The 16,878-nt window shown below is 57.0% G+C and overlaps 1 protein-coding gene across 1 annotated transcript in view; it reads right to left on the reverse strand.

Moving 5' to 3' along the window:
• The window catches only part of LOC134958700 (galectin-1-like), a 51,967-nt gene extending 35,692 nt beyond the window's left edge, over positions 1-16,275 (reverse strand). The window contains exon 1 of the mRNA XM_063941454.1: positions 16,194-16,275. Within this exon, the coding sequence (XP_063797524.1) occupies positions 16,194-16,205 (12 nt within the window). The 5' untranslated portion in view covers positions 16,206-16,275. The remainder of the gene's footprint in view (positions 1-16,193) is intronic.
• Positions 16,276-16,878: the final 603 nt, after the last annotated feature.

The raw sequence follows: 16,878 nt of genomic DNA on the forward strand, positions 1-16,878 counted from the left end.
AGTGCAGGTATTGGGGAAGGGGAGTGGCAGATGTGGAGCGGTGGGAGAGGAAGATGAGTGTAGCTGCAGAGTTCAGGACAGATTGGAGGGGAGCGAGATGAGGGCCAGTGCAGGTATTGAGGAAGGGGAGTGGCAGATGTGGAGCGGCAGGAGAGGAAGATGAGTGTAGCTGCGGAGCTGAGGACAGATTGGAGGGGAGCGAGATGAGAGCCAGTGCAGGTATTGGGGAAGGGGAGTGGCAGATGTGGAGCGGCTGGAGAGGAAGATGAGTGTAGCTGCGGAGCTGAGGACAGATTGGAGGGGAGCGAGATGAGAGCCAGTGCAGGTATTGAGGAAGGGGAGTGGCAGATGTGGAGCGGCTGGAGAGGAAGATGAGTGTAGCTGCGGAGCTGAGGACAGATTGGAGGGGAGCGAGATGAGGGCCAGTGCAGGTATTGAGGAAGGGGAGTGGCAGATGTGGAGCGGCTGGAGAGGAAGATGAGTGTAGCTGAGGACAGATTGGAGGGGAGCGAGATGAGAGCCAGTGCAGGTATTGAGGAAGGGGAGTGGCAGATGTGGAGCGGCTGGAGAGGAAGATGAGTGTAGCTGCGGAGCTGAGGACAGATTGGAGGGGAGCGAGATGAGAGCCAGTGCAGGTATTGAGGAAGGGGAGTGGCAGATGTGGAGCGGCTGGAGAGGAAGATGAGTGTAGCTGCAGAGCTGAGGACAGATTGGAGGGGAGCGAGATGAGAGCCAGTGCAGGTATTGAGGAAGGGGAGTGGCAGATGTGGAGCGGCTGGAGAGGAAGATGAGTGTAGCTGAGGACAGATTGGAGGGGAGCGAGATGAGAGCCAGTGCAGGTATTGAGGAAGGGGAGTGGCAGATGTGGAGCGGCTGGAGAGGAAGATGAGTGTAGCTGCGGAGCTGAGGACAGATTGGAGGGGAGCGAGATGAGAGCCAGTGCAGGTATTGAGGAAGGGGAGTGGCAGATGTGGAGCGGCTGGAGAGGAAGATGAGTGTAGCTGCGGAGCTGAGGACAGATTGGAGGGGAGCGAGATGAGAGCCAGTGCAGGTATTGAGGAAGGGGAGTGGCAGATGTGGAGCGGCTGGAGAGGAAGATGAGTGTAGCTGCAGAGCTGAGGACAGATTGGAGGGGAGCGAGATGAGAGCCAGTGCAGGTATTGGGGAAGGGGAGTGGCAGATGTGGAGCGGCTGGAGAGGAAGATGAGTGTAGCTGCAGAGCTGAGGACAGATTGGAGGGGAGCGAGATGAGAGCCAGTGCAGGTATTGAGGAAGGGGAGTGGCAGATGTGGAGCGGCTGGAGAGGAAGATGAGTGTAGCTGCAGAGCTGAGGACAGATTGGAGGGGAGCGAGATGAGAGCCAGTGCAGGTATTGGGGAAGGGGAGTGGCAGATGTGGAGCGGCTGGAGAGGAAGATGAGTGTAGCTGCGGAGCTGAGGACAGCTTGGAGGGGAGCGAGATGAGAGCCAGTGCAGGTATTGAGGAAGGGGAGTGGCAGATGTAGAGCGGCGGGAGAGGAAGATGAGTGTAGCTGCGGAGCTGAGGGCAGATTGGAGGGGAGCGAGATGAGAGCCAGTGCAGGTATTGGGGAAGGGGAGTGGCAGATGTGGAGCGGCTGGAGAGGAAGATGAGTGTAGCTGCAGAGCTGAGGACAGATTGGAGGGGAGCGAGATGAGAGCCAGTGCAGGTATTGGGGAAGGGGAGTGGCAGATGTGGAGCGGCTGGAGAGGAAGATGAGTGTAGCTGCAGAGCTGAGGACAGCTTGGAGGGGAGCGAGATGAGAGCCAGTGCAGGTATTGAGGAAGGGGAGTGGCAGATGTAGAGCGGCGGGAGAGGAAGATGAGTGTAGCTGCGGAGCTGAGGGCAGATTGGAGGGGAGCGAGATGAGAGCCAGTGCAGGTATTGGGGAAGGGGAGTGGCAGATGTGGAGCGGCTGGAGAGGAAGATGAGTAGCTGCGGAGCTGAGGACAGATTGGAGGGGAGCGAGATGAGAGCCAGTGCAGGTATTGAGGAAGGGGAGTGGCAGATGTGGAGCGGTGGGAGAGGAAGATGAGTGTAGCTGCGGAGCTGAGGACAGATTGGAGGGGAGCGAGATGAGAGCCAGTGCAGGTATTGGGGAAGGGGAGTGGCAGATGTGGAGCGGCTGGAGAGGAAGATGAGTGTAGCTGAGGACAGATTGGAGGGGAGCGAGATGAGAGCCAGTGCAGGTATTGAGGAAGGGGAGTGGCAGATGTGGAGCGGCTGGAGAGGAAGATGAGTGTAGCTGCGGAGCTGAGGACAGATTGGAGGGGAGCGAGATGAGAGCCAGTGCAGGTATTGAGGAAGGGGAGTGGCAGATGTGGAGCGGCTGGAGAGGAAGATGAGTGTAGCTGCGGAGCTGAGGACAGATTGGAGGGGAGCGAGATGAGAGCCAGTGCAGGTATTGAGGAAGGGGAGTGGCAGATGTGGAGCGGTGGGAGAGGAAGATGAGTGTAGCTGCGGAGCTGAGGACAGATTGGAGGGGAGCGAGATGAGAGCAAGTGCAGGTATTGGGGAAGGGGAGTGGCAGATGTGGAGCGGTGGGAGAGGAAGATGAGTGTAGCTGCGGAGCTGAGGACAGATTGGAGGGGAGCGAGATGAGAGCAAGTGCAGGTATTGGGGAAGGGGAGTGGCAGATGTGGAGCGGCTGGAGAGGAAGATGAGTGTAGCTGCGGAGCTGAGGACAGATTGGAGGGGAGCGAGATGAGAGCCAGTGCAGGTATTGAGGAAGGGGAGTGGCAGATGTGGAGCGGTGGGAGAGGAAGATGAGTGTAGCTGCGGAGCTGAGGACAGATTGGAGGGGAGCGAGATGAGAGCCAGTGCAGGTATTGGGGAAGGGGAGTGGCAGATGTGGAGCGGCGGGAGAGGAAGATGAGTGTAGCTGCGGAGCTGAGGACAGATTGGAGGGGAGCGAGATGAGAGCCAGTGCAGGTATTGGGGAAGGGGAGTGGCAGATGTGGAGCGGTGGGAGAGGAAGATGAGTGTAGCTGCGGAGCTGAGGACAGATTGGAGGGGAGCGAGATGAGAGCCAGTGCAGGTATTGAGGAAGGGGAGTGGCAGATGTGGAGCGGCTGGAGAGGAAGATGAGTGTAGCTGCGGAGTTGAGGACAGATTGGAGGGGAGCGAGATGAGAGCCAGTGCAGGTATTGAGGAAGGGGAGTGGCAGATGTGGAGCGGCTGGAGAGGAAGATGAGTGTAGCTGAGGACAGATTGGAGGGGAGCGAGATGAGAGCCAGTGCAGGTATTGGGGAAGGGGAGTGGCAGATGTGGAGCGGCTGGAGAGGAAGATGAGTGTAGCTGCAGAGTTCAGGACAGATTGGAGGGGAGCGAGATGAGAGCCAGTGCAGGTATTGAGGAAGGGGAGTGGCAGATGTGGAGCGGCTGGAGAGGAAGATGAGTGTAGCTGCAGAGTTTAGGACAGATTGGAGGGGAGCGAGATGAGAGCCAGTGCAGGTATTGGGGAAGGGGAGTGGCAGATGTGGAGCGGCTGGAGAGGAAGATGAGTGTAGCTGCGGAGCTGAGGACAGATTGGAGGGGAGCGAGATGTGAGCCAGTGCAGGTATTGAGGAAGGGGAGTGGCAGATGTGGAGCGGCTGGAGAGGAAGATGAGTGTAGCTGCGGAGCTGAGGACAGATTGGAGGGGAGCGAGATGTGAGCCAGTGCAGGTATTGAGGAAGGGGAGTGGCAGATGTGGAGCGGCTGGAGAGGAAGATGAGTGTAGCTGAGGACAGATTGGAGGGGAGCGAGATGAGAGCCAGTGCAGGTATTGGGGAAGGGGAGTGGCAGATGTGGAGCGGTGGGAGAGGAAGATGAGTGTAGCTGCGGAGCTGAGGACAGATTGGAGGGGAGCGAGATGAGAGCCAGTGCAGGTATTGAGGAAGGGGAGTGGCAGATGTGGAGCGGCTGGAGAGGAAGATGAGTGTAGCTGCGGAGTTGAGGACAGATTGGAGGGGAGCGAGATGAGAGCCAGTGCAGGTATTGAGGAAGGGGAGTGGCAGATGTGGAGCGGCTGGAGAGGAAGATGAGTGTAGCTGAGGACAGATTGGAGGGGAGCGAGATGAGAGCCAGTGCAGGTATTGGGGAAGGGGAGTGGCAGATGTGGAGCGGCTGGAGAGGAAGATGAGTGTAGCTGCAGAGTTCAGGACAGATTGGAGGGGAGCGAGATGAGAGCCAGTGCAGGTATTGAGGAAGGGGAGTGGCAGATGTGGAGCGGCTGGAGAGGAAGATGAGTGTAGCTGCAGAGTTTAGGACAGATTGGAGGGGAGCGAGATGAGAGCCAGTGCAGGTATTGGGGAAGGGGAGTGGCAGATGTGGAGCGGCTGGAGAGGAAGATGAGTGTAGCTGCGGAGCTGAGGACAGATTGGAGGGGAGCGAGATGAGAGCCAGTGCAGGTATTGGGGAAGGGGAGTGGCAGATGTGGAGCGGCTGGAGAGGAAGATGAGTGTAGCTGCGGAGCTGAGGACAGATTGGAGGGGAGCGAGATGTGAGCCAGTGCAGGTATTGAGGAAGGGGAGTGGCAGATGTGGAGCGGCTGGAGAGGAAGATGAGTGTAGCTGCAGAGTTCAGGACAGATTGGAGGGGAGCGAGATGAGAGCCAGTGCAGGTATTGGGGAAGGGGAGTGGCAGATGTGGAGCGGCTGGAGAGGAAGATGAGTGTAGCTGCGGAGCTGAGGACAGATTGGAGGGGAGCGAGATGAGAGCCAGTGCAGGTATTGAGGAAGGGGAGTGGCAGATGTGGAGCGGTGGGAGAGGAAGATGAGTGTAGCTGCAGAGCTGAGGACAGATTGGAGGGGAGCGAGATGAGAGCCAGTGCAGGTATTGAGGAAGGGGAGTGACAGATGTGGAGCGGCTGGAGAGGAAGATGAGTGTAGCTGCGGAGTTGAGGACAGATTGGAGGGGAGCGAGATGAGAGCCAGTGCAGGTATTGAGGAAGGGGAGTGGCAGATGTGGAGCGGCTGGAGAGGAAGATGAGTGTAGCTGCGGAGTTGAGGACAGATTGGAGGGGAGCGAGATGAGAGCCAGTGCAGGTATTGAGGAAGGGGAGTGGCAGATGTGGAGCGGTGGGAGAGGAAGATGAGTGTAGCTGCGGAGCTGAGGACAGATTGGAGGGGAGCGAGATGAGAGCCAGTGCAGGTATTGAGGAAGGGGAGTGGCAGATGTGGAGCGGCAGGAGAGGAAGATGAGTGTAGCTGCGGAGCTGAGGACAGATTGGAGGGGAGCGAGATGAGAGCCAGTGCAGGTATTGAGGAAGGGGAGTGGCAGATGTGGAGCGGCTGGAGAGGAAGATGAGTGTAGCTGCGGAGCTGAGGACAGATTGGAGGGGAGCGAGATGAGAGCCAGAGCAGGTTTTGAGGAAGGGGAGTGGCAGATGTGGAGCGGCTGGAGAGGAAGATGAGTGTAGCTGCGGAGCTGAGGACAGATTGGAGGGGAGCGAGATGAGAGCCAGTGCAGGTATTGGGGAAGGGGAGTGGCTGGAGAGGAAGATGAGTGTAGCTGCGGAGTTGAGGACAGATTGGAGGGGAGCGAGATGAGAGCCAGTGCAGGTATTGGGGAAGGGGAGTGGCAGATGTGGAGCGGCTGGAGAGGAAGATGAGTGTAGCTGCGTAGCTGAGGACAGATTGGAGGGGAGCGAGATGAGGGCCAGTGCAGGTATTGAGGAAGGGGAGTGGCAGATGTGGAGCGGTGGGAGAGGAAGATGAGTGTAGCTGCGGAGCTGAGGACAGATTGGAGGGGAGCGAGATGAGAGCCAGTGCAGGTATTGAGGAAGGGGAGTGACAGATGTGGAGCGGCTGGAGAGGAAGATGAGTGTAGCTGCGGAGCTGAGGACAGATTGGAGGGGAGCGAGATGAGAGCCAGTGCAGGTATTGAGGAAGGGGAGTGACAGATGTGGAGCGGCTGGAGAGGAAGATGAGTGTAGCTGCAGAGCTGAGGACAGATTGGAGGGGAGCGAGATGAGAGCCAGTGCAGGTATTGGGGAAGGGGAGTGGCAGATGTGGAGCGGCTGGAGAGGAAGATGAGTGTAGCTGCGGAGCTGAGGACAGATTGGAGGGGAGCGAGATGAGAGCCAGTGCAGGTTTTGAGGAAGGGGAGTGGCAGATGTGGAGCGGTGGGAGAGGAAGATGAGTGTAGCTGCGGAGCTGAGGACAGATTGGAGGGGAGCGAGATGAGAGCCAGTGCAGGTATTGAGGAAGGGGAGTGGCAGATGTGGAGCGGCTGGAGAGGAAGATGAGTGTAGCTGCGGAGCTGAGGACAGATTGGAGGGGAGCGAGATGAGAGCCAGTGCAGGTATTGAGGAAGGGGAGTGGCAGATGTGGAGCGGCTGGAGAGGAAGATGAGTGTAGCTGCGGAGCTGAGGACAGATTGGAGGGGAGCGAGATGAGAGCCAGTGCAGGTATTGGGGAAGGGGAGTGGCAGATGTGGAGCGGCTGGAGAGGAAGATGAGTGTAGCTGCGGAGCTGAGGACAGATTGGAGGGGAGCGAGATGAGAGCCAGTGCAGGTATTGAGGAAGGGGAGTGGCAGATGTGGAGCGGTGGGAGAGGAAGATGAGTGTAGCTGCGGAGCTGAGGACAGATTGGAGGGGAGCGAGATGAGAGCCAGTGCAGGTATTGAGGGAGGGGAGTGGCAGATGTGGAGCGGCTGGAGAGGAAGATGAGTAGCTGCGGAGCTGAGGACAGATTGGAGGGGAGCGAGATGAGAGCCAGTGCAGGTATTGAGGAAGGGGAGTGGCAGATGTGGAGCGGCTGGAGAGGAAGATGAATGTAGCTACGGAGCTGAGGACAGATTGGAGGGGAGCGAGATGAGAGCCAGTGCAGGTATTGGGGAAGGGGAGTGGCAGATGTGGAGCGGCTGGAGAGGAAGATGAGTAGCTGTGGAGTTGAGGACAGATTGGAGGGGAGCGAGATGAGAGCCAGTGCAGGTATTGGGGAAGGGGAGTGGCAGATGTGGAGCGGTGGGAGAGGAAGATGAGTAGCTGCGGAGCTGAGGACAGATTGGAGGGGAGCGAGATGAGAGCCAGTGCAGGTATTGAGGAAGGGGAGTGGCAGATGTGGAGCGGCTGGAGAGGAAGATGAGTGGAGCTGAGGACAGATTGGAGGGGAGCGAGATGAGAGCCAGTGCAGGTATTGAGGAAGGGGAGTGGCAGATGTGGAGCGGCTGGAGAGGAAGATGAGTGTAGCTGCGGAGCTGAGGACAGATTGGAGGGGAGCGAGATGAGAGCCAGTGCAGGTATTGAGGAAGGGGAGTGGCAGATGTGGAGCGGCTGGAGAGGAAGATGAGTGTAGCTGCGGAGCTGAGGACAGATTGGAGGGGAGCGAGATGAGAGCCAGTGCAGGTTTTGAGGAAGGGGAGTGGCAGATGTGGAGCGGTGGGAGAGGAAGATGAGTGTAGCTGCGGAGTTGAGGACAGATTGGAGGGGAGCGAGATGAGAGCCAGTGCAGGTATTGGGGAAGGGGAGTGGCAGATGTGGAGCGGCTGGAGAGGAAGATGAGTGTAGCTGCGGAGCTGAGGACAGATTGGAGGGGAGCGAGATGAGAGCCAGTGCAGGTTTTGAGGAAGGGGAGTGGCAGATGTGGAGCGGTGGGAGAGGAAGATGAGTGTAGCTGCGGAGCTGAGGACAGATTGGAGGGGAGCGAGATGAGAGCCAGTGCAGGTATTGAGGAAGGGGAGTGGCAGATGTGGAGCGGCTGGAGAGGAAGATGAGTGTAGCTGCGGAGCTGAGGACAGATTGGAGGGGAGCGAGATGAGAGCCAGTGCAGGTATTGAGGAAGGGGAGTGGCAGATGTGGAGCGGTGGGAGAGGAAGGTGAGTGTAGCTGCGGAGCTGAGGACAGATTGGAGGGGAGCGAGATGAGAGCCAGTGCAGGTATTGGGGAAGGGGAGTGGCAGATGTGGAGCGGCTGGAGAGGAAGATGAGTGTAGCTGCGGAGCTGAGGACAGATTGGAGGGGAGCGAGATGAGAGCCAGTGCAGGTATTGAGGAAGGGGAGTGGCAGATGTGGAGCGGCTGGAGAGGAAGATGAGAGTAGCTGCGGAGCTGAGGACAGATTGGAGGGGAGCGAGATGAGAGCCAGTGCAGGTATTGAGGAAGGGGAGTGGCAGATGTGGAGCGGCTGGAGAGGAAGATGAGTGTAGCTGCGGAGCTGAGGACAGATTGGAGGGGAGCGAGATGAGAGCCAGTGCAGGTATTGGGGAAGGGGAGTGGCAGATGTGGAGCGGCTGGAGAGGAAGATGAGTGTAGCTGCGGAGCTGAGGACAGATTGGAGGGGAGCGAGATGAGAGCCAGTGCAGGTATTGGGGAAGGGGAGTGGCAGATGTGGAGCGGTGGGAGAGGAAGATGAGTGTAGCTGCGGAGCTGAGGACAGATTGGAGGGGAGCGAGATGAGAACCAGTGCAGGTATTAGGGAAGGGGAGTGGCAGATGTGGAGCGGTGGGAGAGGAAGATGAGTGTAGCTGCGGAGCTGAGGACAGATTGGAGGGGAGCGAGATGAGAGCCAGTGCAGGTATTGGGGAAGGGGAGTGGCAGATGTGGAGCGGCTGGAGAGGAAGATGAGTGTAGCTGCGGAGCTGAGGACAGATTGGAGGGGAGCGAGATGAGAGCCAGTGCAGGTATTGAGGAAGGGGAGTGGCAGATGTGGAGCGGTGGGAGAGGAAGATGAGTGTAGCTGCGGAGTTGAGGACAGATTGGAGGGGAGCGAGATGAGAGCCAGTGCAGGTATTGGGGAAGGGGAGTGGCAGATGTGGAGCGGCTGGAGAGGAAGATGAGTGTAGCTGCGGAGCTGAGGACAGATTGGAGGGGAGCGAGATGAGAGCCAGTGCAGGTATTGGGGAAGGGGAGTGGCAGATGTGGAGCGGCTGGAGAGGAAGATGAGTGGAGCTGAGGACAGATTGGAGGGGAGCGAGATGAGAGCCAGTGCAGGTATTGGGGAAGGGGAGTGGCAGATGTGGAGCGGTGGGAGAGGAAGATGAGTAGCTGCGGAGCTGAGGACAGATTGGAGGGGAGCGAGATGAGAGCCAGTGCAGGTATTGGGGAAGGGGAGTGGCAGATGTGGAGCAGCGGGAGAGGAAGATGAGTAGCTGAGGACAGATTGGAGGGGAGCGAGATGAGAGCCAGTGCAGGTATTGAGGAAGGGGAGTGGCAGATGTAGAGCGGCTGGAGAGGAAGATGAGTGTAGCTGAGGACAGATTGGAGGGGAGCGAGATGAGAGCCAGTGCAGGTATTGGGGAAGGGGAGTGGCAGATGTGGAGCAGCGGGAGAGGAAGATGAGTAGCTGAGGACAGATTGGAGGGGAGCGAGATGAGAGCCAGTGCAGGTATTGAGGAAGGGGAGTGGCAGATGTGGAGCGGCTGGAGAGGAAGATGAGTGTAGCTGCGGAGCTGAGGACAGATTGGAGGGGAGCGAGATGAGAGCCAGTGCAGGTATTGAGGAAGGGGAGTGGCAGATGTAGAGCGGCTGGAGAGGAAGATGAGTGTAGCTGAGGACAGATTGGAGGGGAGCGAGATGAGAGCCAGTGCAGGTATTGGGGAAGGGGAGTGGCAGATGTGGAGCGGCTGGAGAGGAAGATGAGTGTAGCTGCGGAGCTGAGGACAGATTGGAGGGGAGCGAGATGAGAACCAGTGCAGGTATTAGGGAAGGGGAGTGGCAGATGTGGAGCGGTGGGAGAGGAAGATGAGTGTAGCTGCGGAGATGAGGACAGATTGGAGGGGAGCGAGATGAGAACCAGTGCAGGTATTAGGGAAGGGGAGTGGCAGATGTGGAGCGGTGGGAGAGGAAGATGAGTGTAGCTGCGGAGCTGAGGACAGATTGGAGGGGAGCGAGATGAGAGCCAGTGCAGGTATTGGGGAAGGGGAGTGGCAGATGTGGAGCGGCTGGAGAGGAAGATGAGTGTAGCTGCGGAGCTGAGGACAGATTGGAGGGGAGCGAGATGAGAGCCAGTGCAGGTATTGAGGAAGGGGAGTGGCAGATGTGGAGCGGCGGGAGAGGAAGATGAGTGTAGCTGCGGAGATGAGGACAGATTGGAGGGGAGCGAGATGAGAGCCAGTGCAGGTATTGAGGAAGGGGAGTGGCAGATGTGGAGCGGTGGGAGAGGAAGATGAGTGGAGCTGAGGACAGATTGGAGTGGAGCGAGATGAGAGCCAGTGCAGGTATTGAGGGAGGGGAGTGGCAGATGTGGAGCGGCTGGAGAGGAAGATGAGTGTAGCTGAGGACAGATTGGAGGGGAGCGAGATGAGAGCCAGTGCAGGTATTGAGGAAGGGGAGTGGCAGATGTGGAGCGGCGGGAGAGGAAGATGAGTGTAGCTGCAGAGTTTAGGACAGATTGGAGGGGAGCGAGATGGGAGCAAGTGAGACCAGTGAGGAGAACATTGCAGTAGTCGAGACGTGAGATGACCAGTGAGTGGATGATGAGTTTAGTTGCACTCTGGGAGAGAAATCACCTGATGCGAGCAATGCTGCGTAGCTGGAACCGACAGGATTGCCCCAGAGCTTGGATATGGGGTGTAAAGGAGAGCAGTGATAGAGATATTGGTAGGGGGTGTTACTCTGGCTATATGTACAGTATATGTATGTATGTTATGTACAGTATGTGTGTATGTATATGTACAGTATGTGTGTATGTATATGTACAGTATGTGTGTATGTATATGTACAGTATGTGTGTATGTATATGTACAGTATGTGTGTATGTATATGTACAGTATGTGTGGTTGGGTGTAGAGAGCAGCAGGAGGGTGGGTGTAGAGAGCAGCGGGAGGGTGTGTGTAGGGAGCAGCGGGGGGGTCGGTGTAGGGAGCAGTGGGAAAGTGGGTGTAGGGAGCTGCGGGAGGGTGGGTGTAGGGAGCAGGAAGGGAGGGTGGGTGTAGGGAGCAGCGGGAGGTTGGTGTAGGGAGCATGTAAGGAGCAGAAAGGGAAGTTGGGTGTAGGGAGCAGCGGGAGGGTGGGTGTAGGGAGCAGGAAGGGAGGTTGTGTGTAGGGAGCAGCGGGAAGTGGGTGTAGGGAGCATGTAAGGAGTAGGAAGGGAAGTTGGGTGTAGGGAGCAGCGGGAGGGTGGGTGTAGGGAGCAGGAAGGGAGGGTGGGTGTAGGGAGCAGCGGGAGGTGGGTGTAGGGAGCAGCTGGATAGTGGGTGTAGGGAGCATGTAAGGAGCAGGAAGGGAGGTTGGGTGTAGGGAACAGTGGGAGTTGGGTGTAAGGAGCAGGAAGGGAGGTTGGGTTTAGGGAGCAGCGGGAGGTGGGTGTAGGGAGCAGCGGGAGGTGGGTCTAGGGAGCATGTAAGGAGCAGGAAGGGAAGTTGGGTGTAGGGAGCAGCGGGAGGGTGGGTGTAGGGAGCAGGAAGGGAGGTTGGGTGTAGTGAGCAGTGGGAGGTGGGTGTAGGGAGCATGTAAGGAGCAGGAAGGGAAGTTCGGTGTAGGGAGCAGGAAGGGAGGTTGGGTGTAGGGAGCAGTGGGAGGTGGGTGTAGGGAGCATGTAAGGAGCAGGAAGGGAAGTTGGGTGTAGGGAGCAGCGGGAGGGTGGTTGTAGGGAGCAGGAAGGGAGGGTGGGTGTAGGGAGCAGGAAGGGAGGGTGGGTGTAGGGAGCAGCGGGAGGGTGGGTGTAGGGAGCAGGAAGGGAGGGTGGGTGTAGGGAGCAGCGGGAGGGTGGGTGTAGGGAGCAGGAAGGGAGGTTGGGTGTAGGGAGCAGCGGGAGGGTGAGTGTAGGGAGCAGGAAGGGAGGGTGGGTGTAGGGAGCAGCGGGAGAGTGGGCGTAGGGAGCAGTGGGAGGTGGGTGTAGGGAGCAGTGGGAGGTGGGTGTAGGGAGCTTGTAAGGAGCAGGAAGGGAGGTTGGGTTTAGGGAGCATGTAAGGAGCAGGAAGGGAAGTTGGGTGTAGGGAGCAGTGGGAGGTGGGTGTAGTGAGCAGCGCGAGGGTGGGTGTAGGGAGCAGCGGGAGAGTGGGTGTAGGGAGCAGCGGGAGAGTGGGTGTAGGGAGCAGCGGGAGGGTGGGTGTAGGGAGCAGCGGGAGAGTGGGTGTAGGGAGCAGCATGAGGGTGGGTGTAGGGAGCAGCGGGAGAGTGGGTGTAGGGAGCAGCGGGAGAGTGGGTGTAGGGAGCAGCGGGAGAGAGGGTGTAGGGAGCAGCGGGAGGGTGGGTGTAGGGAGCAGGAAGGGAGGTTGGGTGTAGTGAGCAGCGGGAGGGTGGGTGTAGGGAGCAGCGGGAGAGTGGGTGTAGGGAGCAGCGGGAGGGTGGGTGTAGGGAGCAGCATGAGGGTGGGTGTAGGGAGCAGCGGGAGAGTGGGTGTAGGGAGCAGCGGGAGAGTGGGTGTAGGGAGCAGCGGGAGAGTGGGTGTAGGGAGCAGCGGGAGAGTGGGTGTAGGGAGCAGCGGGAGAGTGGGTGTAGGGAGCAGCGGGAGGGTGGGTGTAGAGAGCAGCGGGAGAGTGGGTGTAGGGAGCAGCAGGAGAGGGTGGGTGTAGGGAGCAGCGGAAGGTGGGTGTAGGGAGCAGCGGGAGGATGGGTGTAGGGAGCAGCGGGAGGATGGGTGTAGGGAGCAGCATGAGAGGGTGGGTGTAGGGAGCAGCGGAAGGTGGGTGTAGGGAGCAGCGGGAGGATGGGTGTAGGGAGCAGCGGGAGGATGGGTGTAGGGAGCAGCGGGAGGTTGGGTGTAGGGAGCAGCGGGGGGGGTCGGTGTAGGGAGCAGTGGGAAAGTGGGTGTAGGGAGCTGCGGGAGGGTGGGTGTAGGGAGCAGGAAGGGAGGGTGGGTGTAGGGAGCAGTGGGAGGGTGGGTGTAGGGAGCAGTGGGAGCTGGGTGTAGGGAGCATGTAAGGAGCAGAAAGGGAAGTTGGGTGTAGGGAGCAGCGGGAGGGTGGGTGTAGGGAGCAGGAAGGGAGGTTGTGTGTAGGGAGCAGCGGGAAGTGGGTGTAGGGAGCAGCTGGATAGTGGGTGTAGGGAGCATGTAAGGAGCAGGAAGGGAAGTTGGGTGTAGGGAGCAGCGGGAGGGTGGGTGTAGGGAGCAGGAAGGGAGGTTGGGTGTAGTGAGCAGTGGGAGGTGGGTGTAGGGAGCATGTAAGGAGCAGGAAGGGAAGTTGGGTGTAGGGAGCAGGAAGGGAGGTTGGGTGTAGGGAGCTGTGGGAGGTGGGTGTAGGGAGCATGTAAGGAGCAGGAAGGGAAGTTGGGTGTAGGGAGCAGCGGGAGGGTGGGTGTAGGGAGCAGGAAGGGAGGGTGGGTGTAGGGAGCAGCGGGAGGTGGGTGTAGGGAGCAGCTGGATAGTGGGTGTAGGGAGCATGTAAGGAGCAGGAAGGGAGGTTGGGTGTAGGGAACAGTGGGAGTTGGGTGTAAGGAGCAGGAAGGGAGGTTGGGTTTAGGGAGCAGCGGGAGGTGGGTGTAGGGAGCAGCGGGAGGTGGGTCTAGGGAGCATGTAAGGAGCAGGAAGGGAAGTTGGGTGTAGGGAGCAGCGGGAGGGTGGGTGTAGGGAGCAGGAAGGGAGGTTGGGTGTAGTGAGCAGTGGGAGGTGGGTGTAGGGAGCATGTAAGGAGCAGGAAGGGAAGTTGGGTGTAGGGAGCAGGAAGGGAGGTTGGGTGTAGGGAGCAGTGGGAGGTGGGTGTAGGGAGCATGTAAGGAGCAGGAAGGGAAGTTGGGTGTAGGGAGCAGCGGGAGGGTGGGTGTAGGGAGCAGAAAGGGAGGGTGGGTGTAGGGAGCAGGAAGGGAGGGTGGGTGTAGGGAGCAGCGGGAGGGTGGGTGTAGGGAGCAGGAAGGGAGGGTGGGTGTAGGGAGCAGGAAGGGAGGGTGGGTGTAGGGAGCAGCGGGAGGGTGGGTGTAGGGAGCAGGAAGGGAGGGTGGGTGTAGGGAGCAGGAAGGGAAGGTGGGTGTAGGGAGCAGAAAGGGAGGGTGGGTGTAGGGAGCAGGAAGGGAGGTTGGGTGTAGGGAGCAGCGGGAGGGTGGGTGTAGGGAGCAGGAAGGGAGGGTGGGTGTAGGGAGCAGGAAGGGAGGGTGGGTGTAGGGAGCAGAAAGGGAGGGTGGGTGTAGGGAGCAGGAAGGGAGGTTGGGTGTAGGGAGCAGCGGGAGGGTGGGTGTAGGGAGCAGGAAGGGAGGTTGGGTGTAGGGAGCAGCGGGAGGGTGGGTGTAGGGAGCTTGAAGGGAGGGTGGGTGTAGGGAGCAGGAAGGGAGGGTGGGTGTAGGGAGCAGGAAGGGAGGGTGGGTGTAGGGAGCAGCGGGAGGGTGGGTGTAGGGAGCAGCGGGAGGGTGGGTGTAGGGAGCAGGAAGGGAGGGTGGGTGTAGGGAGCAGGAAGGGAGGGTGGGTGTAGGGAGCAGGAAGGGAGGTTGGGTGTAGGGAGCAGCGGGAGGGTGGGTGTAGGGAGCAGGAAGGGAGGGTGGGTGTAGGAAGCGATACATAAATATTACTTACTCTTAGGCGGGCAGAAGCCATGGACACACACACTGACCGCGCCGGCGGCATTTCAAAGGTAACCCTGGCTACCAGCCAGTCAGTACTGGCAGTCCGGCAGCCAATCAGGAGCTGCTGCTGCTTCCCTGATTGGCTGGCGGCTGGCGGCTGGCGCTACATTTCAAATACAGTACCTCCAGTGTGGTCAGTGTGTGTGTGTCCATGGCTGCTGTAAATACATCGCTGAAAGCCGGGCAGTGCTGTGCTATAGTGCGCATGCGCACCCTAATCCCGTGAATCCCGACAATTTTTGGGCCAAAATCCCAGGATCCTGCCGATCCCGATCCCGGGATTGGACTCCCTAGTATGTATATGTACATTATATGTGTCTATGTATGTATATGTACAATATATGTGTATAATGTACAGTATATGTATGTATGTACATTATATGTGTATATGTATGTATAGATACAGTATATATGTACAGTATATGTGTATATGTATATATACAGTATGTACAGTATTTGTATGGTATATGTGTATATGTATGTATATGTACTGTATATATGTACAGTATATGTGTGTATATGTACAATATATGTGTATACGTACAGTATGTGTGTATGTATATGTACAATATATGTGTATATGTACAGTGTATGTGTATATAGGTATAATATATGTGTATATGTATGTTTATGTACAGTGTATGTGTATGTATATGTACAGTGTATGTGTATATGTGTGTATAGGTATAATATATGTGTATATGTACAGTATGTGTGTGTATGTATATGTACAATATATGTGTATATGTACAGTGTATGTGTATATAGGTATAATATATGTGTATATGTATGTTTATGTACAGTGTATGTGTATGTATATGTACAGTGTATATGTGTGTATATGTATGTATATGTACTGTATAGAGAGACATCTATACAGCACACGGTCTGATCTAATAACGGAACAACGGCTTTCATGACTTGAGTCACTGCCAGCTGAATTACAAGGAAAGCAACATGCTGAATACAAGGCTTGTGACTGTCACATTGTATAAATATCAGACTCTCTGTCTCCTATCCGCAGCATATTACCCCACTGCAGACTCTCCAGGGTAGGAGCACATACAGTATTACCCCACTGCAGACTCTCCAGGGTAGGAGCACATACAGTATTACCCCACTGCAGACTCTCCAGGGTAGGAGCACATATAGTATTACCCCACTGCAGACTCTCCAGGGTAGGAGCACATACAGTATCACCCCACTGCAGACTCTCCAGGGTAGGAGCACATATAGTATTACCCCACTGCAGACTCTCCAGGGTAGGAGCACATACAGTATCACCCCACTGCAGACTCTCCAGGGTAGGAGCACATACAGTATCACCCCACTGCAGACTCTCCAGGGTAGGAGCACATACAGTATCACCCCACTGCAGACTCTCCAGGGTAGGAGCACATATAGTATTACCCCACTGCAGACTCTCCAGGGTAGGAGCACATACAGTATCACCCCACTGCAGACTCTCCAGGGTAGGAGCACATACAGTATCACCCCACTGCAGACTCTCCAGGGTAGGAGCACATACAGTATTACCCCACTGCAGACTCTCCAGGGTAGGAGCACATACAGTATTACCCCACTGCAGACTCTCCAGGGTGTGGCATCTCCCAGGACAGAACTCTAAATATAAAATCTCCCACTTCCCGCACTCTCATATATGGGATGGAGAATGCAGCTGGAAAAAGAGGGAGACGGAGAGGACGGAGCAGACACAGAGAAGATTAGAAGAACATTAATAAATACAATATCACACTCACAGCAGCTGCCATTGTCCTTCTATTCCAGAACCAAAAGTCTGAGCAGCTGCTGCACTTTCACTGCTTTATATGTATAATAAGGGTAGTCACATCAGCCAATCAGAATGCAAGGGTGTGGCTTACCACACCCAACACGTAGCAAGACTTGGATGACAAATTGAATTTGAGACAATTATTTCCAGATGAGATTTTCATAAAAGTAACTGAAAAGTACAGTGAGCGAATGTCTACAACCCCGCCGGCACTGCACTGGTGGGGGGAATTCAGACCTGATCGCAGCAGCAAATTTGTTAGCAGTTGGGCAAAACCATGTGCAGTGCAGGGGGGGGGGGGGGGGCAGATGTAACATGTGCAGAGAGAGTTAGATTTGGGTGGGGTGTGAAATCTAAATTGCAGTGTAAAAATAAAGCAGCCAGTATTTACCCTGCACAGAAACAATATAACCCACCCAAATCTAACTCTCTCTGCACATGTTACATCTGCCCCACCTGCAGTGCACATGGTTTTGCCCAACTGCTAACAAATTTGCTGCTGCGATCAGGTCTGAATTACCACCAGTGTGTATTGTTCATTGTGAGACTACACAAGTTACAGTTTGCTCCCTGTGTGCAAACCTCCCAATTGTCCCGATTTTATGGGACTGTCCCGCTGTCCGGCGCCAGATTAAGGTCATGATGGGCCTGCA

This window comes from Pseudophryne corroboree, chromosome 9, assembly GCF_028390025.1.
Source record: "Pseudophryne corroboree isolate aPseCor3 chromosome 9, aPseCor3.hap2, whole genome shotgun sequence".
Lineage (NCBI taxonomy): Eukaryota > Metazoa > Chordata > Amphibia > Anura > Myobatrachidae > Pseudophryne > Pseudophryne corroboree.